This window comes from Electrona antarctica (assembly GCF_951216825.1).
Source record: "Electrona antarctica genome assembly, chromosome: 3".
Classification (NCBI taxonomy): Eukaryota; Metazoa; Chordata; class Actinopteri; order Myctophiformes; family Myctophidae; genus Electrona; species Electrona antarctica.
Window position 1 is genome coordinate 59720344 of NC_136808.1, and position 27456 is coordinate 59747799.

Sequence of the window (27456 nt, forward strand, 5' to 3'; positions counted from 1 at the left end):
GTATGATTTTTTGGGGGTCTCCTCTGGATGAGGTTTAAACCCCCCTCGACCCCCCCAGATAGGTGAACAGGTCACTACCATATTCCTCGTCGTTCACGTTTCTCTTTTCATTGAGGAAAAGAAGTACAGCTCTCCATTTATTCACCTGTGCACCTGAGAAATGATTCCCCCCACCCCACTTCCTGTATACTCCTATCTATCACATATCACTCCTTCTTCATATCCTTTTATTCCATTTTCACCTTAAAAACACCGTACTGTATATATATATTATGATTATACCAGATTTTTTTTTACTGTGAATGTTTTTGTGCTGCACCCCCACCCATTCTCCTGTAGTTTTATTGGTTGCTCTCATGTGGAATGTTTGTGCTGAGCCAATCGAATGTTGTGTTTACATTAAAGCCACACTTTTCCTAACTACGTGCTGTGTCTGTTTGACTCTGTACAAAACACCAGGAATGTAATTAGCTTCTTATTGATGATGCTATCGTTTGGTTTTCCGGATTATCGAGAAGCACAGTTTTCGTTGATAATGTAAAATCACACCCGTGTGAACTGAGTGGTGCAACTCCCCTCTCTATAGAGCCATTTACCTTATCTTTAGGACAGTTTAATTATTTAATTACAAATACAGTTTCTTATTTTCTGACTTGTTATTTTACTAACTGATTTGAACAAAGACGTGTTAACCATGTTTAACATTGGAGTTGATTCTAAACCAGGTTAGACAGAAATTAGGCAGAACTAAGAATGAACCTGTTCAACTCTTCATTATATTGTCTTGTTAAGCCATTTAGGCTCAATTAAATTACTTTTTTTTTAATTAAATTAATTACGTTTTTTGAAAAACCTGTTTCTATGTCAGTGGTGCTCAACCCTTTTCATGTCAAGGACCCCTAGAATTATCTGTATTTGGCCCCGGACCCCTATCTGAAAATATGTTGTTCCAGGGATCCCCCCAAAAGAAAACAATATTAAAGTTAAAAACGTTCGCTCTGAAAGAATATATATTCAAAGATTTGCGCCACATTTTCAAGATTTCTTTTCCAAGAAATAGCAGATCTACAAGCTCGTAGCTAACGCAGCACTCGGTGCCGCGCAGCTCGCGCTATGAGCTTGTACATCTGCTATTTTTCAATAGCTAAAGTATAACACAATGCTTAAAACACCAAAGGGGTTCCCGTCCCGTTAACAAAGCTGTCAGTGTGTACAGCTCACACACTATTGCACGACAAGCACTTGGGGAAATGCAGCGGGTGGCTGAGATCAGCGGCGGCGTGCATGCAGCCAGCCAGCCCAGCGGCTCTAAAATTATTAGGTTAAAATTGTCCCATCATCGCCAGCGCAGACAAGAAGCTATTCATATATTGAATGACGGAGCTGGATGAGCGCGTCTGACCTGCTTCTGTCAGTCTAATGGAGATGATGTTCATTACCGCAGTACCGTTCCCGTGGCAGCAGAGACCGACAGTCCCACTGCGCTCCTCGCTGTAACTCCCTCCCTGAATCACTTTACTTACAGCTCCAGAACTCCCCCGTTGTGACACACTTACAAAATTACACTTCTGTGTTCTGAGGGAATCCTCGTGGATGGATTCAAATCTCACGACGTCTGCGAAGAGGTTTTGTTAATCTAGGCCCAAGAAGTTTCTTCAACAATTTAGCACAATAATAATAATATAAAATTCAAAGTGCAAACTTTATTTCAAAGTCTATCTCTACAGCATACACTGATGCTTTGAGTGAGTGTGTGTTGTGTCTAGTTCTTTTCCCAGCCCACAAATCCGTAGTGTAACTTGCAAGGGGGGGAGGGGGGATGTCAATTCCACACAGCCATCCACAGCAAAATTTGCATAGTTCATAGAAATCACTCAGGCCTCATCCACACGTACCAAACACCAATCAAGCAAATATTTGGTCGTTTTTTTGGACCACCACAATGCTTTTCCAATGGGAGTCACATGGTTTGATCAAACATTTGTGTTTGATTGGTGATTGCTGGTGCTGTTCTGCCCCTCCCCCCTCATCAAACAAAAATGTTTGGTCAAACCATGTGGCTCCCATTGAAAAAGCATTATGGTGGCCCAAAAAAAACAACCAAACATTTGCTTGATTGCCGTTTGGTACGTGTGAAGGAGGCCTCACACTAGTTTGCAATCATACCACCACAGCCACAGCACTCAGGAATCAGGTGAGGTGCACCTCACACTGGCTGCAGTGTAATTAGTGTAATAGTGCGATAAGTGTAATTGCGAGTCGCGACCAAAGGTCGCAGTTAACTATGGAATCGTGCATTTCCCATCAGTGTGTGTGTGTGCGTTGGTTGATCGGGGTGAGGCTGCGTACACACCTACAGAACAAATGTTTGGTCCGTGTGCGATGCCTGATTGCTATTTGATTGCTGCTCCAATTCATTTTGAATGGGAGTCACGTCGTTTGATCGGACAAACCTGTCCGATGTGGGGGCGGAGGGCACAACAAACACATCGGACACCTTGTAGTCAAAACAGCCAACGAACAGGGTGGGACTTCAGATCGGACAGAAGGGTGTTTTTTAACCGCCAACTAATAGGAGAGAACTTCCGTTCTTGACAGCACTGGGTGGGTTTTAGGCTGTAGTCTTCTGAGTTACGTGACACAGACTATTATATTGCTTGTTTGTATGTCTTCTTTTGGCTACGGCCGTGCGTAACTTGGAGAGTCCAAGTTGCGCACAGCTGTCTCCAGTGAGTGAGTCCAGTCTGAGTTCTATTCTATATACAGAAATACAGGACGATAGCCAAAATAGCCGTCGGGCCTCGGCAGTTGTGAGGCTGCATTAATAATTAGTTCTAAAAGCACGTCTTTTTTACGGGGATCACTATTGATTTTAATAGTAGACGCATATATGTAATATGTCTATGAGTAACCTAGAGTAGAAATGTAAGCGTACGAGGTTCACATGCGCAAATATAACAGATGTACAAGTTATCGACACGAATGGTACTTACGGTATGGTACGCGATGTAAGCTTGTAGATCTGTTTATTTTAAGCATGCGCCACCGCCACCACGCAAAGTTATGACGCGCGCACATGTGGGGGGAGAGACCCGATATATTTTATAGCTCTATGGGAGAGACGCAGACAGAGAAATATTTACGCATAAAGAGCCAATGGAGCAAATGTTAAATAAGCTACACAGGTGGTCCTAAATGATTAATTGATTACATCACTATAGCAAAAGACGTGATATAGGTCAACTGCAGCGGAGCTGTTCTGACTTGAAGCTTAACTGACCAGCACGGCTTCAAGTTTAAACCATAAGATGACATGGAAATGCCCGTCGATTTGATGCGCAGAAATAACATAGGCCTATATCGAATCAGGTTAAGGTGCAGAAGAAAAGTCCTTTTGTATCAGGATTCGGGGATACTTTGTTGTAGGCTATACGTCTCCGGTGAATTGTATGCACCAGCAGCAAGCACATTATTGTTCAAACACCTGCTCCTCTGTTGTCTTATTTGGCTAATAAAATTATTAAGAATTAATGCAATTTCAAGTTGTTGCTGCAATCATGATTCATGTTGCTGTTCTCTTCTCTCTGTGACTGAAGGTTGCGCCCAAAAATTGTAGACAGTGATTTCCCGCACCCCTCATGTTATTTTTCCCTCCGTCGTAAAATTACCTCTTTTCTTTTTTTCACTATTTGGTTCGCTTAACATGTCCACGTGTCATTTGTTTACATATTTGATACGCTTTACAAAGTCCAGTGTGAACACCAAACAGACCAAAATCAAAATGCAAATATTTGGTCCTTGGTCCTTGATCCGGACCTTTTAAGTGAACTTTGAGTGTGAAAAACGGCCTCGGCCCACGACAAACTACCGCTAGCTGCTGCTGCAGTCAAGAAAACTACACTGAACATATGTGCATCTATTTCCGCGTATGTCGCACCGCCCAAATCCCGCAAAGCATTGTGGGACATGGAGGCATCAAATCATAAAAATGTAATCAGTGGTCGGTCGGACAGATCTGTGTGTCCGAAAGGTGTGTACGAAGCCTGAGGCTGCGTACACACCTAAAGAACAAATGTTTGGTCCGTGTGCGATGCCTGATTGCTATTTGATTGCTTCTCCAATTCATTTTCAATGGGAGTCACGTCGTTTGATCGGACAAACCTGTCCGATGTGGGGGCGGAGGGCACAACAAACACATCGGACACCTTGTAGTCAAAACAGCCAACGAACAGGGTGGGACTTCAGATCGGACAGAAGGGTGGTTTTTAACCGCCAACTAATAGGAGAGAACTTCCGTTCTTGACAGCACTGGGTGGGGTTTAGGCTGTAGTCTTCTGAGTTACGTGACACAGACTATTATATCGCTTGTTTGTATGTCTTCTTTTGGCTACGGCCGTGCGTAACTTGGAGAGTCCAAGTTGCGCACGGCTGTCTCCAGTGAGTGAGTCAAGTCTGGTACTAAGTTCTATTCTATATACAGAAATACAGGACGATAGCCAAAATATCCGTCGGGCCTCGGCAGTTGTGAGGCTGCATTAATAATTAGTTCTAAAAGCATGTCTTTTTTACGGGGATCACTATTGATTTTAATAGTAGACGCATATATGTCTATGAGTAGCCTAGAGTAGAAATGTAATGGCAGCGTACGAGGTTCACATGCGCAAATATAACAGATGTACAAGTTATCGACACGAATGGTACTTAAAGTATCGTACACGGTGTAAGCTTGTAGATCTGTTTATTTTAAGCATGCGCCACGGCCACCACGCAAAGTTATGACGCGCGCACATGTGGGGGGAGAGACCCGATATATTTTATAGCTCTATGGGAGAGACGCAGACAGAGAAATATTTAAAATCATCCTGTCTCGCTCTAGCGCACGGCCGCACGCATAAAGAGCCAATGGAGCAAATGTTAAATAAGCTACACAGTTGGTCCTAAATGATTAATTGTTTACATCACTATAGCAAAAGACGTCATATAGCCCGGGTCAACTGCAGCGGAGCTGTTCTGACTTGAAGCTTAACTGACCAGTACGGCTTCAAGTTTAAACCATAAGATGACATGGAAATGCCCGTCGATTTGATGCGCAGAAATAACATAGGCCTATATCGAATCAGGTTAAGGTGCACACATAGAAGAAAAGTCCTTTTTATCGGGATTCGGGGATACTTTGTTGTAGGCTATACGTCTCCGGTGAATTGTATGCAGCAGCAAGCACATTATTGTTCAAACACCTGCTCCTCTGTTGTCTTATTTGGCTAATAAAATAATTATTAAGAATTAATGCAATTTCAAGTTGTTGCTGCAATCATGATTCATGTTGCTGTTCTCTTCTCTCTCTGTGACTGAAGGTTGCGCCCAAAAATTGTAGACAGTGATTTCCCGCACCCCCTCATGTTATTTTTCCCTCCGTCGTAAAATGACCTATTTTCTTTTTTTCACTATGGTTCGCTTAACGTGTCCACGTGTCATTTGTTTACATATTTGGTACGCTTTACAGTCCAGTGTGAACACCAAACGGACCAAAATCAAAATGCAAATATGTGGTCCTTGGTCCTTGATCCGGACCTTCTAAGTGAACTTTGAGTGTGAAAAACGGCCTCGACAAACTATCGCTAGCTGCTGCTGCAGTCAAGAAAACTACACTGAACATATGTGCATCTATTTCCGCGTGTCGTAGCACCGCCCAAATCGCGCAAAGCATTGTGGGACATGGAGGCATCAAATCATAAAAATGTAATCAGTGGTCGGTCGGACAGATCTGTGTGTCCGAAAGGTGTGTACGAAGCCTGAGAGAGCATGTGACATAATCAGGGATGGAGCACTGGCATCATCAGGGATGTCATCAATATTAAGCCCATATATGGAGATCCCTGATGTCATCAATATTGTCCAGCAACTCTACATCTGACCTCAAACCCTTAGATCTCCATATATGGAGCTGACCTGTTCTGACATTCCATATGTTGATCCTTCCCCATCCATCCTTCCTCTTCGATGTCTCCTTTTGACTGATACCTGTCCATTTAAACTCTAGACGGGCCTGCCCCAAAGTTATTAGTGCAGCCGCACCCGGCAGCCGGCAAAAACTAGAGTTCTTAACAGGCCCGAAAATTACGATCTTACCCCCCCCCCCCATGCCAAAGCGCCAGCGCTCGCCCAGCAATCTGCTGTCACCCAGGCAGATATGTTGATCTAGTGTTTACGTCACTAGTAAAGACCAAGCTACAAACCTCCCAAAACAAACTAATTGGACTATACTCCTCGGCCTGGGGCCCATGACCCATCTTTACTATACTATACTCCTCGGTCTGGGGCCCATGACCCATCTTTACTCCTCGGTCTGGGGCCCATGGCCCATCTTTACTATACTATACTCCTCGGTCTGGGGCCCATGACCCATCTTTACTCCTCGGTCTGGGGCCCATGACCCATCTTTACTCCTCGGTCTGGGGCCCATGACCCATCTATACTATACTCCTCGGTCTGGGGCCCATGACCCATCTATACTCCTCGGTCTGGGGCCCATGACCCATCTTTACTATACTCCTCGGTCTGGGGCCCATGCCCCATCTATACTCCTCGGTCTGGGGCCCATGCCCCATCTATACTCCTCGGTCTGGGGCCCATGCCCCATCTTTACTCCTCGGTCTGGGGCCCATGACCCATCTATACTCCTCGGTCTGGGGCTCATGACCCATCTTTACTCCTCGGTCTGGGGCCCATGACCCATCTTTACTCCTCGGTCTGGGGCCCATGACCCATCTATACTCCTCGGTCTGGGGCCCATGACCCATCTATACTCCTCGGTCTGGGGCCCATGACCCATCTATACTCCTCGGTCTGGGGCCCATGACCCATCTATACTCCTCTATACTCCTCGGTCTGGGGCCCATGACCCATCTATACTCCTCGGTCTGGGGCCCATGACCCATCTTTACTCCTCGGTCTGGGGCCCATGACCCATCTATACTCCTCGGTCTGGGGCCCATGACCCATCTATACTCCTCGGTCTGGGGCCCATGACCCATCTATACTCCTCGGTCTGGGGCCCATGACCCATCTTTACTATACTCCTCGGTCTGGGGCCCATGACCCATCTATACTATACTCCTCGGTCTGGGGCCCATGACCCATCTATACTATACTCCTCGGTCTGGGGCCCATGACCCATCTATACTCCTCTATACTCCTCGGTCTGGGGCCCATGACCCATCTTTACTATACTCCTCGGTCTGGGGCCCATGACCCATCTATACTATACTCCTCGGTCTGGGGCCCATGACCCATCTATACTATACTCCTCGGTCTGGGGCCCATGACCCATCTATACTCCTCTATACTCCTCGGTCTGGGGCCCATGACCCATCTATACTCCTCGGTCTGGGGCCCATGACCCATCTTTACTCCTCGGTCTGGGGCCCATGACCCATCTATACTCCTCGGTCTGGGGCCCATGACCCATCTATACTCCTCGGTCTGGGGCCCATGACCCATCTTTACTCCTCGGTCTGGGGCCCATGGCCCATCTATACTCCTCGGTCTGGGGCCCATGACCCATCTATTCTCCTCGGTCTGGGGCCCATGACCCATCTATACTCCTCGGTCTGGGGCCCATGACCCATCTATACTCCTCGGTCTGGGGCCCATGACCCATCTATACTCCTCGGTCTGGGGCCCATGACCCATCTATACTCCTCGGTCTGGGGCCCATGACCCATCTATACTCCTCGGTCTGGGGCCCATGACCCATCTTTACTCCTCGGTCTGGGGCCCATGACCCATCTATACTCCTCGGTCTGGGGCCCATGACCCATCTTTACTCCTCGGTCTGGGGCCCATGACCCATCTTTACTCCTCGGTCTGGGGCCCATGACCCATCTTTACTCCTCGGTCTGGGGCCCATGACCCATCTATACTCCTCGGTCTGGGGCCCATGACCCATCTTTACTCCTCGGTCTGGGGCCCATGACCCATCTTTACTATACTCCTCGGTCTGGGGCCCATGACCCATCTTTACTCCTCGGTCTGGGGCCCATGACCCATCTTTACTCCTCGGTCTGGGGCCCATGACCCATCTTTACTCCTCGGTCTGGGGCCCATGACCCATCTTTACTCCTCGGTCTGGGGCCCATGACCCATCTTTACTCCTCGGTCTGGGGCCCATGACCCATCTTTACTCCTCGGTCTGGGGCCCATGACCCATCTTTACTCCTCGGTCTGGGGCCCATGACCCATCTTTACTCCTCGGTCTGGGGCCCATGACCCATCTATACTCCTCGGTCTGGGGCCCATGACCCATCTATACTCCTCGGTCTGGGGCCCATGACCCATCTATACTCCTCGGTCTGGGGCCCATGACCCATCTATACTCCTCTATACTCCTCGGTCTGGGGCCCATGACCCATCTATACTCCTCGGTCTGGGGCCCATGACCCATCTTTACTCCTCGGTCTGGGGCCCATGACCCATCTATACTCCTCGGTCTGGGGCCCATGACCCATCTATACTCCTCGGTCTGGGGCCCATGACCCATCTATACTCCTCGGTCTGGGGCCCATGACCCATCTTTACTATACTCCTCGGTCTGGGGCCCATGACCCATCTATACTATACTCCTCGGTCTGGGGCCCATGACCCATCTATACTATACTCCTCGGTCTGGGGCCCATGACCCATCTATACTCCTCTATACTCCTCGGTCTGGGGCCCATGACCCATCTATACTCCTCGGTCTGGGGCCCATGACCCATCTTTACTCCTCGGTCTGGGGCCCATGACCCATCTATACTCCTCGGTCTGGGGCCCATGACCCATCTATACTCCTCGGTCTGGGGCCCATGACCCATCTATACTCCTCGGTCTGGGGCCCATGACCCATCTTTACTATACTCCTCGGTCTGGGGCCCATGACCCATCTATACTATACTCCTCGGTCTGGGGCCCATGACCCATCTATACTATACTCCTCGGTCTGGGGCCCATGACCCATCTTTACTATACTCCTCGGTCTGTGGCCCATGACCCATCTTTACTATACTCCTCGGTCTGGGGCCCATGACCCATCTTTACTTTACTCCTCGGTCTGGGGCCCATGACGCATCTTTTTGCAAACCATTTTGATAGTCTAGGGTGGCTCCGGATAGAAAACAGAGTTAAACTTGAAATTGGGACTGACATTTAAAATTGTAAATGCAGCTTTGCCCTCTATGCCCTCTGTACCCGCATACCTGACAAACTAACTCAAAAAAGTGAGCGACTCCCACAGCCACAATACAAGAGGAAGCGAGAACAACGATCTGATACCAACCACTCTCAAAACAAACATGGGCAAATTCTCCTTCTACAGCACTGCCACCCAAGTGTGGAATGCCCTGACTCCCTCCCTCAGACAATGCAGATCCCTGGCGTCCTTTAAAACAGGCCTGAAAATCCACCTTTCAGCCAAAGGGAGAGGAAATGATTCCCCCCCCCTTAGTCTAGTGACTACCCCCACCTCCTTATAACCCCCTTCTTTGTTCCACAACCTGTACATATTTGTTATTTTTACCTTTTTTGTTGTTATTTTTCATGATTATGAATTGAATACCCAGGACCTGAATGGAAACAAGACTGCAAGGACTTTTTCGGTGATCCCATTGGACGGGTGTTTGACTGTACCCTGTACTGATTCAATTTCTGTTTGACTGTACCCTGTACTGATTACATTTCTGTTTGACTGTACCCTGTACTGATTACATTTGTACCAATAAAGTTTTCAATCAATCAATCAATCAAACCCACCAAAAAAGATCTACCCACCAAAAATGTCTGGAAAATAGTTTAAAAATGTACCTGTGGGGGCTTTGGAGTGTGTGTGTGTGTGTGTGTGTGTCATTGTGTGTGTACCGAGTGCATGTGCAATTGTGAACACAAAAATTGGTGTCCCCAAGTTTTTAACGTTTAGAGTTAGGTTTAACGTTTACATCTATCCGTTAGGGGTTAGGTTAGATCAGTTATATAGTGTGTGTACGTTAGACATCTACCTATCTAAGTTAGGGGTTATAACAGATATAGTGTGTGTACGTGAGTGTGTGCATGCATGCAATATAATATGCACCCTCTTTGAATATGCCACTCACTTTGAATAACATTTGAATAACGTACGGTTTGCAAGACAGAGAAGCCTGAAAGGCCAATTTGTGGTCCCTGAAGGAACAAAAAGAGAACGCTTGTTGCTGTTGCCATTATAAAAATATATGAATGCCCCTGTAATGCCATTGTGTGTAGGCTTCTCTGGAAGGCTGTGTTACAACACCCATTACAGGCTTCTCTGGAAGGCTGTGTTACAACACCCATTACAGGCTTCTCTGGAAGGCTGTGTTACAACACCCATTACAGGCTTCTCTGGAAGGCTGTGTTACAACACCCTGTAATGAAATGTTTATATTTGCATAGTTGCACTTCATCCGTCCTTCATTTCCTTCAATGCCAGTTTCTTGTTCTTCCATTTTGGATGACTGGCTTCCGTTAACCCCTTAAACCATGCAGCTGATCTACAGGCTCAGAATGCTTCCGTTAACCCCTTAAACCATGCAGCTGATCTACAGGCTCAGAATGCTTCCGTTAACCCCTTAAACCATGCAGCTGATCTACAGGCTCAGAATGCTTCCGTTAACCACTTAAACCATGCAGCTGATCTACAGGCTCAGAATGCTTCCGTTAACCCCTTAAACCATGCAGCTGATCTACAGGCTCAGAATGCTTCCGTTAACCCCTTAAACCATGCAGCTGATCTACAGGCTCAGAATGCTTCCGTTAACCCCTTAAACCATGCAGCTGATCTACAGGCTCAGAATGCTTCCGTTAACCCCTTAAACCCTGCAGCTGATCTACAGGCTTCCGTTAACCCCTTAAACCATGCAGCTGATCTACAGGCTCAGAATGCTTCCGTTAACCCCTTAAACCATGCAGCTGATCTACAGGCTCAGAATGCTTCCGTTAACCCCTTAAACCATGCAGCTGATCTACAGGCTCAGAATGCTTCCGTTAACCACTTAAACCCTGCAGCTGATCTACAGGCTCAGAATGCTTCCGTTAACCCCTTAAACCCTGCAGCTGATCTACAGGCTCAGAATGCTTTTGGCTGGTAGATGAATGTTGTTTTTTGCCGAATGTTCCCCTATTTTTAAGACATGGCGACAATAAAGGCTGCTGCGGTTAAACTAACGATCCAGATTTTGTGATGGTGGTGTACACTTCCGTAAGCATGCATGGATGCATGGATGCATGTGCACACATGCTCGCTGCTAGGAATGGGGGCTCTGTCATTACATATTAGATAAATGGGAAATAAAGGGGCATTTATTTTCTTTTTTGCCTATATAACTTTGTAATGCTGACGTTTGTGTGCAACATCTTGAAAACAAAGTATTGCATTGTGGGTTTGAGCGGACAGGCACTTTTTGATGTCAATCAATCAAGTCACCTTAATTCAAGTGGCATATGCCAAAAATAGTTTTTATTTAATTTAATTTCAATTATTTATATTTTTGGGGCATGTTATGCAGCCTTTGTGATCTACCTGACCTAATGTCTATCTGTGCACGTCTACCTGACCTAATGTCTATCTGTGCACGTCTACCTGACCTAATGTCTATCTGTGCACGTCTACCTGACCTAATGTCTATCTGTGCACGTCTACCTGACCTAATGTCTATCTGTGCACGTCTACCTGACCTAATGTCTATCTGTGCACGTCTACCTGACCTAATGTCTATCTGTGCACGTCTACCTGACCTAATGTCTATCTGTGCACGTCTACCTGACCTAATGTCTATCTGTGCACGTCTACCTGACCTAATGTCTATCTGTGCACGTCTACCTGACCTAATGTCTATCTGTGCACGTCTACCTGACCTAATGTCTATCTGTGCACGTCTACCTGACCTAATGTCTATCTGTGCACGTCTACCTGACCTAATGTCTATCTGTGCACGTCTACCTGACCTAATGTCTATCTGTGCACGTCTACCTGACCTAATGTCTATCTGTGCACGTCTACCTGACCTAATGTCTATCTGTACGTCCCTGTAGGCTGACAGGATGGGGAGAGACACACGCCGTGCGCCCAGACCATATTATTAGTGTAGGACTTAACCAGCCTAATGGAGCAGAGCTGCAGTGTTAAAGAGACAGACATGTTGGCCCGTATGGAATCTTGAGTGATGACCTGTTTAGGATGTCATCATATCGTTATGTGACACATTTAAAAAAAGGTCAAATTAAACAAGGCACATACCGGTCCGCATCGGACTTACGTATGTGCCGGTCCGCATCGGACCGGTATGTGGTTCGCATCGGACCGGTATGTGGTTCGCATCGGACCGGTATGTGCCTCGTCGGTCCGCATCGGACCGGTATGTGCCTCGTCGGTCTTTCGGGCAAATAAGATGTCAGTGTCCACTGTTTTGTCTGTTGTGTCATAAATCTATTGTGTTTATTGAATTTGTGCTGAAAGACTAAAAGAGTTATGTCTTCTAATGAAGATTTATTCGTCTCCCTGGCACAAAGGGGGGAAGGAATAACAAAGTAAAGGCAAAATAAATGAAAAAGGAAAAACACACATCAGCTAAATCATTACTTTAAACATCGGTTATTGGCCCAGAATTTCCCAATCGGTGCACCCGGTAAAGAATAGCGAAAACAGCTGATCTACAAGCTCACATTGCATTGCAACGTAGCACGTTTTGAGCTTGTAGATCTGCTGCTTCATTCGTACGACAAAGTACATGGAGCTTAAGTGGTTGAAGCTCAGCTCCGACTGTGATGCAAAAATGACATCTGCAGAGCAACAGAAACAATGACATCTGCAGAGCAACAGACACAATGACATCTGCAGAGCAACAGAAACAATGACATCTGCAGAGAAACAGACACAATGACATCTGCAGAGCAACAGAAACAATGACATCTGCAGAGAAACAGACACAATGACATCTGCAGAGAAACAGAAACAATGACATCTGCAGAGCAACAGACACAATGACATCTGCAGAGAAACAGAAACAATGACATCTGCAGAGCAACAGAAACAATGACATCTGCAGAGAAACAGACACAATGACATCTGCAGAGAAACAGAAACAATGACATCTGCAGAGCAACGGAAACAATGACATCTGCAGAGCAACAGAAACAATGACATCTGCAGAGCAACAGACACAATGACATCTGCAGAGAAACAGAAACAATGACATCTGCAGAGCAACAGAAACAATGACATCTGCAGAGAAACAGACACAATGACATCTGCAGAGAAACAGAAACAATGACATCTGCAGAGCAACAGAAACAAAACATAACGTAAACATCAATGTTCATGTGCAGCGGAATCCTTTATCCCTGTGCCGCTTTATTGTCCACATCATCCATTTAGAGAGAGAGACTGTGGATTAAAGCTGGATTGTGCACAGCTCCCTCTTTTAGTCAAATGCACCACAGGGGAGGGGAGGGCACACACACACACACACACACACACACGCACACACACACACACACACACACACACACACACACACACACACACACACACACACACACACACACACACACACACACAGTCTAATCACTGATGATAATAACCAGTGGCCTCCCTCGACACCCGGCTCAGGTGAACCAGTTATTCAGAGAGTCAGAGTTACAGTCGCAGTCTCTTGATGTCCTCGCTGCGGAAGTCGATGCGCAGCGCCAGGACCTGACGCACCTCGGCCGGTGTCAGCCTCCATGTCAGCGGCCCCGAGTTTGGGCCCCAGTAGTCCAGGATCTCAGTTACCTACGGGTCGTTATGGGAAAAAATTAACAAACTAGTCACTATGTCAGATTTCTGGCCCCGATCTTTTTTTGTTTTTTTTAAGAGTCCTAGAACTTAGACTGCCGATTATGATTTAACCCTCATTTGGCCAAAACAGTGTAATGTTTTCTAATCTATTTGAAAAGCTTAGATTTGATTGAAGTTCATACATTACACCTATAAGAAAACAGAAAAAGTAACTTTGTGATAGAATATATGAATAGAACATTGAACTATAATTATACAGCAAACAAGCAGACACAAAAGGTTACAAAACGGCACACAGTGGCTGCATAATTGCAGACGACCAAAGTCAAATAGTGGCCGATATATCAGTCAGTATCTTTAACACCATTTCCCCCAAACATCTGGTTGGGGGATATTGAGAGTCAAAAATGGCCATGCAACAGCATATATTAAGCATAACTACGATTATTAATCATAAGGAGGGGAGACAGATTGATGAACCCAAACTAATAATGCCAGCTGGCCTACCACCTATCTATTCACACTCATCTCCTCATCTCCGTAACAGTTAATAACAACATTGGCCCGGTTTCCCAAAGGACACCTCATGAAGCCTGTGTGCGGCCTAATTGGCCGCACACTGCCTAATTGGCAGCCAATCAAACACTATGTCCTTTTTTGGGAAACACTGTCAAACACAACATAGAAATACATTTAAATATAAAAACTTTGAAGAGAGAGCCTACTGTCAGCTGTCCAGCAGTCCAAATATTATTAAATTCAATTTCAGAATGGTAGGCCTGAGGCCTGAGGCCTACCATACCAGGCCTCAGGCCTACCATTGCGTGGCACATCTATGCACTGAATGTCTATGTTCACAGGCTTCATGTGCGGCCTAGAGGGCAACTGAGCATGTGCAACACCACACCTCTTACACCATGGTGTAAGAGGTGTCCTTTGGGAAACCGGGCCATTTTCCGTTATGCAGGGGGAGTGAGACCAACTATACATCCCAGATGTCCTTCTGAAGGCTTTGAAATTGGCCGTCTACATTTCTATTGTTCATAAAATAGTTCTGAAAGTGATCCAAACGACCTTGTTTACGACCATCGGCGTTATACAGGTAGTTGTGGAGTGGACTGTCATCTATTTCAGTTCGATTTATTTTTATTTTTAAATGACATATTTATAGTTCTCGTTATCGTGCTCAGGTGTGAACCGCACTTAACTCTGAGCACTTGAGTGGAAGGCACTTAACCAAATGGACCCGTAAGGGGTATGGGGCCCATTTGCTTGTTCGGGTGGAGGGAAAGCCAGGTGGGAGGGTGATATATGTCACTGCACGTACTCTTAGAGGCGGGCAGGAAGGCGGGGGGGGGGGGGGGAGGGGTGGTGTTGGCCGGATGGAACAGGACAGAGGCTCTAGGTCCTCCCGGATCTAGAGCCTCAGTGGTCCTTCAACTTTTTCAGGCCCACAAAATAATCCTATTTGAACTGGGGACCCCCCCATCCTGACAAGCACTTAGAATTGTAGGAGTTGAGGCTTTACATTTAGTTTGACTGAAAATTGCAGATCTACAAGCTCACAACACCTTGCAAGGCGAGGCATTGTGAGCTTGTAGATCGGATATTTTCATAATTAATCATGCATCTTTCTTATAGGGATGTCCTGATCACGATTTGATCATGCTTCGATTCCAATCATTTCTGTCGATACCGATTTTTTTCCAGATCCAATATTTATTTTATAGGACACTTATGCCATATCACAATAGTACAATATCCAAAATCACAGACAATATACATCTAATATCATGATATGGATATAATATTGATACTAGGGATGTCCCAATCAGGTTTTTTGCTCCCGATCCGATTCTGATCATTTAAAAATGACATGATCGGGCCTTATTTCCGATCACGTGATCAGATCGGGACAGCCCTTCTTTTTTATACTATTTAACAATTTGGCCAATGTTTGACCAGTTTTTATATAAACAAATCCACGCAGACTGCCCTGGGCCCTGCCCTGGCCCTGGGCCCTGCCCTGGCCCTGGGCCCTGCCCTGGGCACAATCATAGCTGCACAATCCCGTTAAGCGCAGCCCTACAGTAACCTGACTCCGCCAGATGGGGCAGCAGAGAGTAGCCCTACAGGGCACGTCTCTGGATTCCACAGAGCGCTGCTATAGACCAATTCAAAAACGGGTCTCATGGTCGCAGCTTACGTATTTCCTGCAGGCGGACTCGACGTAGCTGCGGGGTTTAAACCCTCACCAGGCGCCAGTACCAAGGCTGCTGTACTTTATACCTCATACTAAGCATTTAAAGTATGAGGTATAAAGTACGGCAGCCTTGTGTTCATAAAACAGAAAGATTGGGTATTGGGTAAGACTGAGGTTATGTATCTTTCAGGACCTTTCACTGCTTCGTCTCAACCATTACTATATGGCTCTGGTCTCAGCCACCGCGGTGGATATTTTGACATTCCATTTTATTTTTTTTTGGAATGTTGCCACTACTGTTGGAGCAGCCATAAACTACACAGGTTCATCGATGTTCTGGGCATCTTTGTAATGTTAGTGTTAGTAAAAAGCAGGTAAAAGAGTAACGTTTGAGGCAGACTAACATCAGTCACTCTACCGTTCACTGTAGTGGAAGAGATGCGCCTGGTGAGGGTTTAAACCCCGCAGCTACGTCGAGTCCGCCTACAGGAAATACGTAAGCTGCAACCATGAGACCCGTTTCTGAATTCGTCTATAATGTGTCATGAACACTGAACAGTGTACTTTTATTGTGTAGTTATGTTCCTAGTGTTTCCTGTCGTTGCTACCTGTCTTGTTTCACCAGTCTGCATTGCAATATTTTAGTACACCTGTGTGCTGTGTCCAGTTCAGTCTCAGCCAATCATGTGTTGAATGTAGCTCCGTTACACTCTTTGTGTATTTAGGCCTCCCTGTGTTCAGTGTTCCCTTGCCAGTTTATATTTGTTGTCACAGCGTGTCCTTTCCAGTTTGTGAATAAATCATCATTGAACTTTATCTGCCTGCCTGCCTGTCTGCCTGCTTGTGGTTCTGCATTTGGTCCAACCCCCCCGTGTGACACAGAAATGTGTGTGTGGGGAAGGAATAAATGATGACTAAATTGGGGAGGAAAACTAAATTGTTGTGTTGCATGTTGTTAACTTACCCTCTCCAGATTGAGGATGGTGGCCATCTGTGTGAGTCTAGCGAACTTGTCCCTGATCGTCCAGGTTGTGACAGTGGTGAGGTAGGCCACCAGAGAACGCAGCTCCTTGTCAAACTGCAGCCCTCCCAGCTGTTTGTGTGTGTGTGTGTGTGTGTGTGTGTGTGAGAGAGAGAGAGAGAGCACAACACCGTCAGACAAGGGAACACTGAATGCTGCTAGGCCCTTTGTCTTGAGGCATACACACAATACAGTCTTACCACAGTGTAGAGATTAATATATCAGTACTGTCAATTAAAATACTTTAATTAATGGATATTGTTTTGATGACTAGCAGTGGTTCAGCAGTGGTTCCCTATGGAGACACAAAGAGTATCCTTTGTGTCTCCATAGTTTTGAGTTAAAATGAGAAAAACAAATGAAAATAATAAAAATAATATATATATATATATATATATATATATATATATATATATATATATATTTAGCATTTAGTGCATTTAGCAGGCACATGAAACCCTTGGCTGAGTTTGTAGTTTTGCTTTCCAGTTCAGGTCAAAAACTACAGCAGATTGAAAACATGGCAAAGCAAATATCTTGGTATATGTGGCTCGATGACGAATACAATTTCAAACACCACATCATCAATACCTGTATGTTAGGAAACCATGCCAAAAGAATTGGCTTCCTCCTAGACAGAAATAAAAGGATTTGTTGAAGCTACACTCCCATCATTTATAGAGATGCTGCTGCCGCCTCCGCTCCAGTTCCACTCAAGCCCTCTTAGACTCCGTTTCCCACTCAGCTCTGAGGTTCATTACCGGTAATAGCTACAACCCTCGCCACGGTATCCTGTATGATAAGGTGGTTGGTTTGGTCTTCTCCGACTGAGATTTGGTATCTGCATATTTACAACAGCCCTGGTCCAGAAAATGACCATACATTATTACATCTATGCTACATTGGAAGAACCAGAGTCCCATGTTCCAGTGCTCCAAAGCGCTCCAGTTGTCATGCTGGTTCTTCAGGGACCTCATGAAGAACCAGAGTCACATGTCCCAGTGCTCCAAACCGCTCCAGAACCAGAGTCACATGTTCCAGTGCTCCAAACCGCTCCAGTTGTCATGCTGGTTCTTCAGGGACCTCATGAAGAACCAGAGTCACATGTTCCAGTGCTCCAAAGCGCTCCAGTTGTCATGCTGGTTCTTCAGGGACCTCATGAAGAACCAGAGTCACATGTTCCAGTGCTCCAAACCGCTCCAGTTGTCATGCTGGTTCTTCAGGGACCTCATGAAGAACCAGAGTCACATGTTCCAGTGCTCCAAAGCGCTCCAGTTGTCATGCTGGTTCTTCAGGGACCTCATGAAGAACCAGAGTCACATGTTCCAGTGCTCCAAAGCGCTCCAGTTGTCATGCTGGTTCTTCAGGGACCTCATGAAGAACCAGAGTCACATGTTCCAGTGCTCCAAACCGCTCCAGTTGTCATGCTGGTTCTTCAGGGACCTCATGAAGAACCAGAGTCCCATGTTCCAGTGCTCCAAAGCGCTCCAGTTGTCATGCTGGTTCTTCAGGGACCTCATGAAGAACCAGAGTCACATGTTCCAGTGCTCCAAACCGCTCCAGTTGTCATGCTGGTTCTTCAGGGACCTCATGCCAGGTCTGACCTATAGGACAGACAGGCTCTCGGAACCTCTTGCAACATGACCTAAAACTGAATCCCCTCGTGCTCTACCTACTGCCTGTTTTAGAAATGTACTCAATACAATAACTGTCCATTGATTTTCTGTATTACAACAGATTATACAGTATCCGTTGATCTTTGTGTTTGCATTTTATATTTTAAATCTAATTTTAGCTTCTTTTTGTAACCTCTGCATCATTGAAATGAGGGTAACCCGCAATGATTTAACTGAATTTGAATAAAGGTTAAAATGAAATGATGAATGAAGCAATGCAGCTGCAGCTACTCAAATGAATAATGAGTGTGTTAAGTGTGTGTGTGTGTGCATGCGTGCGCATGCATGCGTGCGTGCGTGCCCAGAGCCATGTGTGTACAGCACAGCACAGACAGTAGTCAACAGTATTGTCAGTGCACATTGACACACCTAGATCCAACATGGCCATTAATTATTATAGCAGCTGTAGCTGCCGTGATGCTTTGCATCAGGGTAGTATAAGGTTAGCCTCAAGCATCAGGGTAGTATAAGGTTAGCATCAGGGTAGTATAAGGTTAGCCTCAAGCATCAGGGTAGTATAAGGTTAGCATCAGGGTAGTATAAGGTTAACCTCAAGCAGCCTGCCATGGGTTGTTTTTTACCCTGCTGTAGTTTTTTTTTAACTGAAAAACAAATGACAAAATCAACCTAGTTTCATCCCCATCTAAGCTTTATAGAACCAAAAGAGGTCCCCCCCATGATTATAACTAGAAGCCAAAAAAACACTTTCAGTGCTTTTCAGCACCGTCTTTGCTTATTGTGCCAGCTGTTTATATTGTATAATTTAGAAGAATGGAGCAGCAGCTGCGAATGTTCACAAATGCACTGCTCATAATAATAGGCTTCTTATCTACGCCCTTTCTGTGCTCATAAATAAAACAGTATATGGGGCAGCGTTTCCATCACATGCACTGTGTGTGTGTGTGTGTGTGTGTGTGTGACTGTGTGTGTGTGTGTGTGTGTGTGTCAAGTGATGCAAAAATGTGCCCTGCGGCGCCATCTGGTGGCCGGGACGGGACGGGACGCTCACCCTGCTGAAGGTGCATTTGAGGACGGTCTTCTCCATCTCGATGGACACTAAACTGGTCATTAAACTGGTCAGCTTGTCGTAGATGACCGGAGACAGGCCCACCTGGGGAGAGGAGTCAAACCAATGATCAGCTAGACTCCCGCAGGCAACGGTGTCCACACCTTTATGACTTGAGAGCTACTTTACAAAATGACCAGCTCAACAAGATCTACCCACCAAAAGCATTATGCTGAAAATAGTTTATATACCGGTATGTACCTGAGGGGGCTTTGGAATAGCGGAGCTGGCGCTACATAGGACTTGGAATGGGAAATAAATAGAGCGGGACAAATGGAATAGGTAGGGTTTTTCGTATTTCATGTGTAATGCTACCGATGTCTTTGTGCACAGCAACACAAAACAACAACACAAAAAAACAAAATATTTGCATTGTGTGAGTTTGAGCTTTTGATGTGAATCAATCTGAATGAAAGTCACCTTCATTCAAGTGGCAGATGCTAAAAATAGTTTTTTTATATTTAAATCTAAATCTAAATTTCCACTACTCTAATTTATGGAAATTATACGATTTTTATTTTATTTCTTCATGAAATTACTGGGAAAAAAAATCATTGAATTTTTGTTTTTAATTCATGAAAGGTTTTGCTTTTTTGGGAATGTTTTTTTGAAAATGTTTTGAAATAATCATCACTAAAAACCAAATGTAGGAAACAAAAAATAAGGAAACCCATAAGAATGTGACCCACAAATGGGTCCCGACCCAGTGTTTGGGAAACAGTGAGCTACAGAGACCAAACAGAAAGAGAAGAGACCTAGACACACTGCATGGAGGTTGTACAGTATGAAGAGACCTAGACACACTGCATGGAGGTTGTACAGTATGAAGAGACCTAGACACACTGCATGGAGGTTGTACAGTATGTATAGAGACCTAGACACACTGCATGGAGGTTGTACAGTAGAGACCTAGACACACTGCATGGAGGTTGTACAGTATGTATAGAGACCTAGACACACTGCATGGAGGTTGTACAGTATGTATAGAGACCTAGACACACTGCATGGAGGTTGTACAGTATGAAGAGACCTAGACACACTGCATGGAGGTTGTACAGTATGAAGAGACCTAGACACACTGCATGGAGGTTGTACAGTATGTATAGAGACCTAGACACACTGCATGGAGGTTGTACAGTATGTATAGAGACCTAGACACACTGCATGGAGGTTGTACAGTATGAAGAGACCTAGACACACTGCATGGAGGTTGTACAGTATGTATAGAGACCTAGACACACTGCATGGAGGTTGTACAGTATGAAGAGACCTAGACACACTGCATGGAGGTTGTACAGTATGTATAGAGACCTAGACACACTGCATGGAGGTTGTACAGTATGTATAGAGACCTAGACACACTGCATGGAGGTTGTACAGTATGTATAGAGACCTAGACACACTGCATGGAGGTTGTACAGTATGAAGAGACCTAGACACACTGCATGGAGGTTGTACAGTATGTATAGAGACCTAGACACACTGCATGGAGGTTGTACAGTATGTATAGAGACCTAGACACACTGCATGGAGGTTGTACAGTATGTATAGAGACCTAGACACACTGCATGGAGGTTGTACAGTATGAAGAGACCTAGACACACTGCATGGAGGTTGTACAGTATGAAGAGACCTAGACACACTGCATGGAGGTTGTACAGTATGTATAGAGACCTAGACACACTGCATGGAGGTTGTACAGTATGTATAGAGACCTAGACACACTGCATGGAGGTTGTACAGTATGTATAGAGACCTAGACACACTGCATGGAGGTTGTACAGTATGTATAGAGACCTAGACACACTGCATGGAGGTTGTACAGTATGTATAGAGACCTAGACACACTGCATGGAGGTTGTACAGTATGAAGAGACCTAGACACACTGCATGGAGGTTGTACAGTATGTATAGAGACCTAGACACACTGCATGGAGGTTGTACAGTATGTATAGAGACCTAGACACACTGCATGGAGGTTGTACAGTATGAAGAGACCTAGACACACTGCATGGAGGTTGTACAGTATGTATAGAGACCTAGACACACTGCATGGAGGTTGTACAGTATGAAGAGACCTAGACACACTGCATGGAGGTTGTACAGTATGCATAGAGACCTAGACACACTGCATGGAGGTTGTACAGTATGAAGAGACCTAGACACACTGCATGGAGGTTGTACAGTATGTATAGAGACCTAGACACACTGCATGGAGGTTGTACAGTATGTATAGAGACCTAGACACACTGCATGGAGGTTGTACAGTATGAAGAGACCTAGACACACTGCATGGAGGTTGTACAGTATGTATAGAGACCTAGACACACTGCATGGAGGTTGTACAGTATGAAGAGACCTAGACACACTGCATGGAGGTTGTACAGTATGTATAGAGACCTAGACACACTGCATGGAGGTTGTACAGTATGAAGAGACCTAGACACACTGCATGGAGGTTGTACAGTATGTATAGAGACCTAGACACACTGCATGGAGGTTGTACAGTATGTATAGAGACCTAGACACACTGCATGGAGGTTGTACAGTATGTATAGAGACCTAGACACACTGCATGGAGGTTGTACAGTATGAAGAGACCTAGACACACTGCATGGAGGTTGTACAGTATGTATAGAGACCTAGACACACTGCATGGAGGTTGTACAGTATGTATAGAGACCTAGACACACTGCATGGAGGTTGTACAGTATGTATAGAGACCTAGACACACTGCATGGAGGTTGTACAGTATGAAGAGACCTAGACACACTGCATGGAGGTTGTACAGTATGAAGAGACCTAGACACACTGCATGGAGGTTGTACAGTATGTATAGAGACCTAGACACACTGCATGGAGGTTGTACAGTATGTATAGAGACCTAGACACACTGCATGGAGGTTGTACAGTATGTATAGAGACCTAGACACACTGCATGGAGGTTGTACAGTATGAAGAGACCTAGACACACTGCATGGAGGTTGTACAGTATGTATAGAGACCTAGACACACTGCATGGAGGTTGTACAGTATGTATAGAGACCTAGACACACTGCATGGAGGTTGTACAGTATGAAGAGACCTAGACACACTGCATGGAGGTTGTACAGTATGTATAGAGACCTAGACACACTGCATGGAGGTTGTACAGTATGAAGAGACCTAGACACACTGCATGGAGGTTGTACAGTATGCATAGAGACCTAGACACACTGCATGGAGGTTGTACAGTATGAAGAGACCTAGACACACTGCATGGAGGTTGTACAGTATGTATAGAGACCTAGACACACTGCATGGAGGTTGTACAGTATGTATAGAGACCTAGACACACTGCATGGAGGTTGTACAGTATGAAGAGACCTAGACACACTGCATGGAGGTTGTACAGTATGTATAGAGACCTAGACACACTGCATGGAGGTTGTACAGTATGTATAGAGACCTAGACACACTGCATGGAGGTTGTACAGTATGAAGAGACCTAGACACACTGCATGGAGGTTGTACAGTATGCATAGAGACCTAGACACACTGCATGGAGGTTGTACAGTATGTATAGAGACCTAGACACACTGCATGGAGGTTGTACAGTATGCATAGAGATCTAGACACACTGCATGGAGGTTGTACAGTATGTATAGAGACCTAGACACACTGCATGGAGGTTGTACAGTATGTATAGAGACCTAGACACACTGCATGGAGGTTGTACAGTATGTATAGAGACCTAGACACACTGCATGGAGGTTGTACAGTATGTATAGAGATCTAGACACACTGCATGGAGGTTGTACAGTATGAAGAGACCTAGACACACTGCATGGAGGTTGTACAGTATGTATAGAGACCTAGACACACTGCATGGAGGTTGTACAGTATGAAGAGACCTAGACACACTGCATGGAGGTTGTACAGTATGTATAGAGACCTAGACACACTGCATGGAGGTTGTACAGTATGAAGAGACCTAGACACACTGCATGGAGGTTGTACAGTATGCATAGAGACCTAGACACACTGCATGGAGGTTGTACAGTATGAAGAGACCTAGACACACTGCATGGAGGTTGTACAGTATGTATAGAGACCTAGACACACTGCATGGAGGTTGTACAGTATGTATAGAGACCTAGACACACTGCATGGAGGTTGTACAGTATGAAGAGACCTAGACACACTGCATGGAGGTTGTACAGTATGTATAGAGACCTAGACACACTGCATGGAGGTTGTACAGTATGTATAGAGACCTAGACACACTGCATGGAGGTTGTACAGTATGAAGAGACCTAGACACACTGCATGGAGGTTGTACAGTATGAAGAGACCTAGACACACTGCATGGAGGTTGTACAGTATGTATAGAGACCTAGACACACTGCATGGAGGTTGTACAGTATGTATAGAGACCTAGACACACTGCATGGAGGTTGTACAGTATGTATAGAGACCTAGACACACTGCATGGAGGTTGTACAGTATGTATAGAGATCTAGACACACTGCATGGAGGTTGTACAGTATGTATAGAGACCTAGACACACTGCATGGAGGTTGTACAGTATGTATAGAGACCTAGACACACTGCATGGAGGTTGTACAGTATGCATAGAGACCTAGACACACTGCATGGAGGTTGTACAGTATGTATAGAGACCTAGACACACTGCATGGAGGTTGTACAGTATGTATAGAGACCTAGACACACTGCATGGAGGTTGTACAGTATGTATAGAGATCTAGACACACTGCATGGAGGTTGTACAGTATGAAGAGACCTAGACACACTGCATGGAGGTTGTACAGTATGAAGAGACCTAGACACACTGCATGGAGGTTGTACAGTATGCATAGAGACCTAGACACACTGCATGGAGGTTGTACAGTATGTATAGAGACCTAGACACACTGCATGGAGGTTGTACAGTATGTATAGAGATCTAGACACACTGCATGGAGGTTGTACAGTATGAAGAGACCTAGACACACTGCATGGAGGTTGTACAGTATGCATAGAGACCTAGACACACTGCATGGAGGTTGTACAGTATGTATAGAGACCTAGACACACTGCATGGAGGTTGTACAGTATGAAGAGACCTAGACACACTGCATGGAGGTTGTACAGTATGTATAGAGACCTAGACACACTGCATGGAGGTTGTACAGTATGAAGAGACCTAGACACACTGCATGGAGGTTGTACAGTATGAAGAGACCTAGACACACTGCATGGAGGTTGTACAGTATGTATAGAGACCTAGACACACTGCATGGAGGTTGTACAGTATGAAGAGACCTAGACACACTGCATGGAGGTTGTACAGTATGAAGAGACCTAGACACACTGCATGGAGGTTGTACAGTATGTATAGAGACCTAGACACACTGCATGGAGGTTGTACAGTATGAAGAGACCTAGACACACTGCATGGAGGTTGTACAGTATGTATAGAGACCTAGACACACTGCATGGAGGTTGTACAGTATGTATAGAGACCTAGACACACTGCATGGAGGTTGTACAGTATGTATAGAGACCTAGACACACTGCATGGAGGTTGTACAGTATGAAGAGACCTAGACACACTGCATGGAGGTTGTACAGTATGTATAGAGACCTAGACACACTGCATGGAGGTTGTACAGTATGTATAGAGACCTAGACACACTGCATGGAGGTTGTACAGTATGAAGAGACCTAGACACACTGCATGGAGGTTGTACAGTATGAAGAGACCTAGACACACTGCATGGAGGTTGTACAGTATGTATAGAGACCTAGACACACTGCATGGAGGTTGTACAGTATGTATAGAGACCTAGACACACTGCATGGAGGTTGTACAGTATGAAGAGACCTAGACACACTGCATGGAGGTTGTACAGTATGTATAGAGACCTAGACACACTGCATGGAGGTTGTACAGTATGCATAGAGACCTAGACACACTGCATGGAGGTTGTACAGTATGAAGAGACCTAGACACACTGCATGGAGGTTGTACAGTATGCATAGAGACCTAGACACACTGCATGGAGGTTGTACAGTATGTATAGAGACCTAGACACACTGCATGGAGGTTGTACAGTATGAAGAGACCTAGACACACTGCATGGAGGTTGTACAGTATGTATAGAGACCTAGACACACTGCATGGAGGTTGTACAGTATGAAGAGACCTAGACACACTGCATGGAGGTTGTACAGTATGCATAGAGACCTAGACACACTGCATGGAGGTTGTACAGTATGTATAGAGACCTAGACACACTGCATGGAGGTTGTACAGTATGAAGAGACCTAGACACACTGCATGGAGGTTGTACAGTATGAAGAGACCTAGACACACTGCATGGAGGTTGTACAGTATGAAGAGACCTAGACACACTGCATGGAGGTTGTACAGTATGTATAGAGACCTAGACACACTGCATGGAGGTTGTACAGTATGAAGAGACCTAGACACACTGCATGGAGGTTGTACAGTATGTATAGAGACCTAGACACACTGCATGGAGGTTGTACAGTATGTATAGAGACCTAGACACACTGCATGGAGGTTGTACAGTAGAGACCTAGACACACTGCATGGAGGTTGTACAGTAGAGACCTAGACACACTGCATGGAGGTTGTACAGTAGAGACCTAGACACACTGCATGGAGGTTGTACAGTAGAGACCTAGACACACTGCATGGAGGTTGTACAGTAGAGACCTAGACACACTGCATGGAGGTTGTACAGTATGTATAGAGACCTAGACACACTGCATGGAGGTTGTACAGTATGCATAGAGACCTAGACACACTGCATGGAGGTTGTACAGTAGAGACCTAGACACACTGCATGGAGGTTGTACAGTATGCATAGAGACCTAGACACACTGCATGGAGGTTGTACAGTAGAGACCTAGACACACTGCATGGAGGTTGTACAGTATGTATAGAGATCTAGACACACTGCATGGAGGTTGTACAGTATGAAGAGACCTAGACACACTGCATGGAGGTTGTACAGTATGTATAGAGACCTAGACACACTGCATGGAGGTTGTACAGTATGTATAGAGACCTAGACACACTGCATGGAGGTTGTACAGTAGAGACCTAGACACACTGCATGGAGGTTGTACAGTATGATGAGACCTAGACACACTGCATGGAGGTTGTACAGTATGTATAGAGACCTAGACACACTGCATGGAGGTTGTACAGTATGTATAGAGACCTAGACACACTGCATGGAGGTTGTACAGTAGAGACCTAGACACACTGCATGGAGGTTGTACAGTATGAAGAGACCTAGACACACTGCATGGAGGTTGTACAGTATGAAGAGATCTAGACACACTGCATGGAGGTTGTACAGTATGAAGAGATCTAGACACACTGCATGGAGGTTGTACAGTATGTATAGAGACCTAGACACACTGCATGGAGGTTGTACAGTAGAGACCTAGACACACTGCATGGAGGTTGTACAGTATGAAGAGACCTAGACACACTGCATGGAGGTTGTACAGTATGAAGAGATCTAGACACACTGCATGGAGGTTGTACAGTATGAAGAGACCTAGACACACTGCATGGAGGTTGTACAGTATGTATAGAGACCTAGACACACTGCATGGAGGTTGTACAGTATGAAGAGATCTAGACAC

The 27456-nt window shown here is 45.4% G+C and overlaps 1 protein-coding gene across 1 annotated transcript in view; it reads right to left on the minus strand.

Moving 5' to 3' along the window:
- Positions 1-12512: 12512 nt before the first annotated feature.
- The window catches only part of cog4 (component of oligomeric golgi complex 4), a 36198-nt gene continuing 21254 nt past the window's right edge, over positions 12513-27456 (minus strand). The window contains exons 17-19 of the mRNA XM_079496584.1: positions 19732-19833; positions 16990-17118; positions 12513-13816 (exon numbers count right to left, since the gene is read on the minus strand). Coding sequence (XP_079352710.1) covers positions 13682-13816; positions 16990-17118; positions 19732-19833 — 366 coding nt within the window. The 3' untranslated portion in view covers positions 12513-13681. The remainder of the gene's footprint in view (positions 13817-16989; positions 17119-19731; positions 19834-27456) is intronic.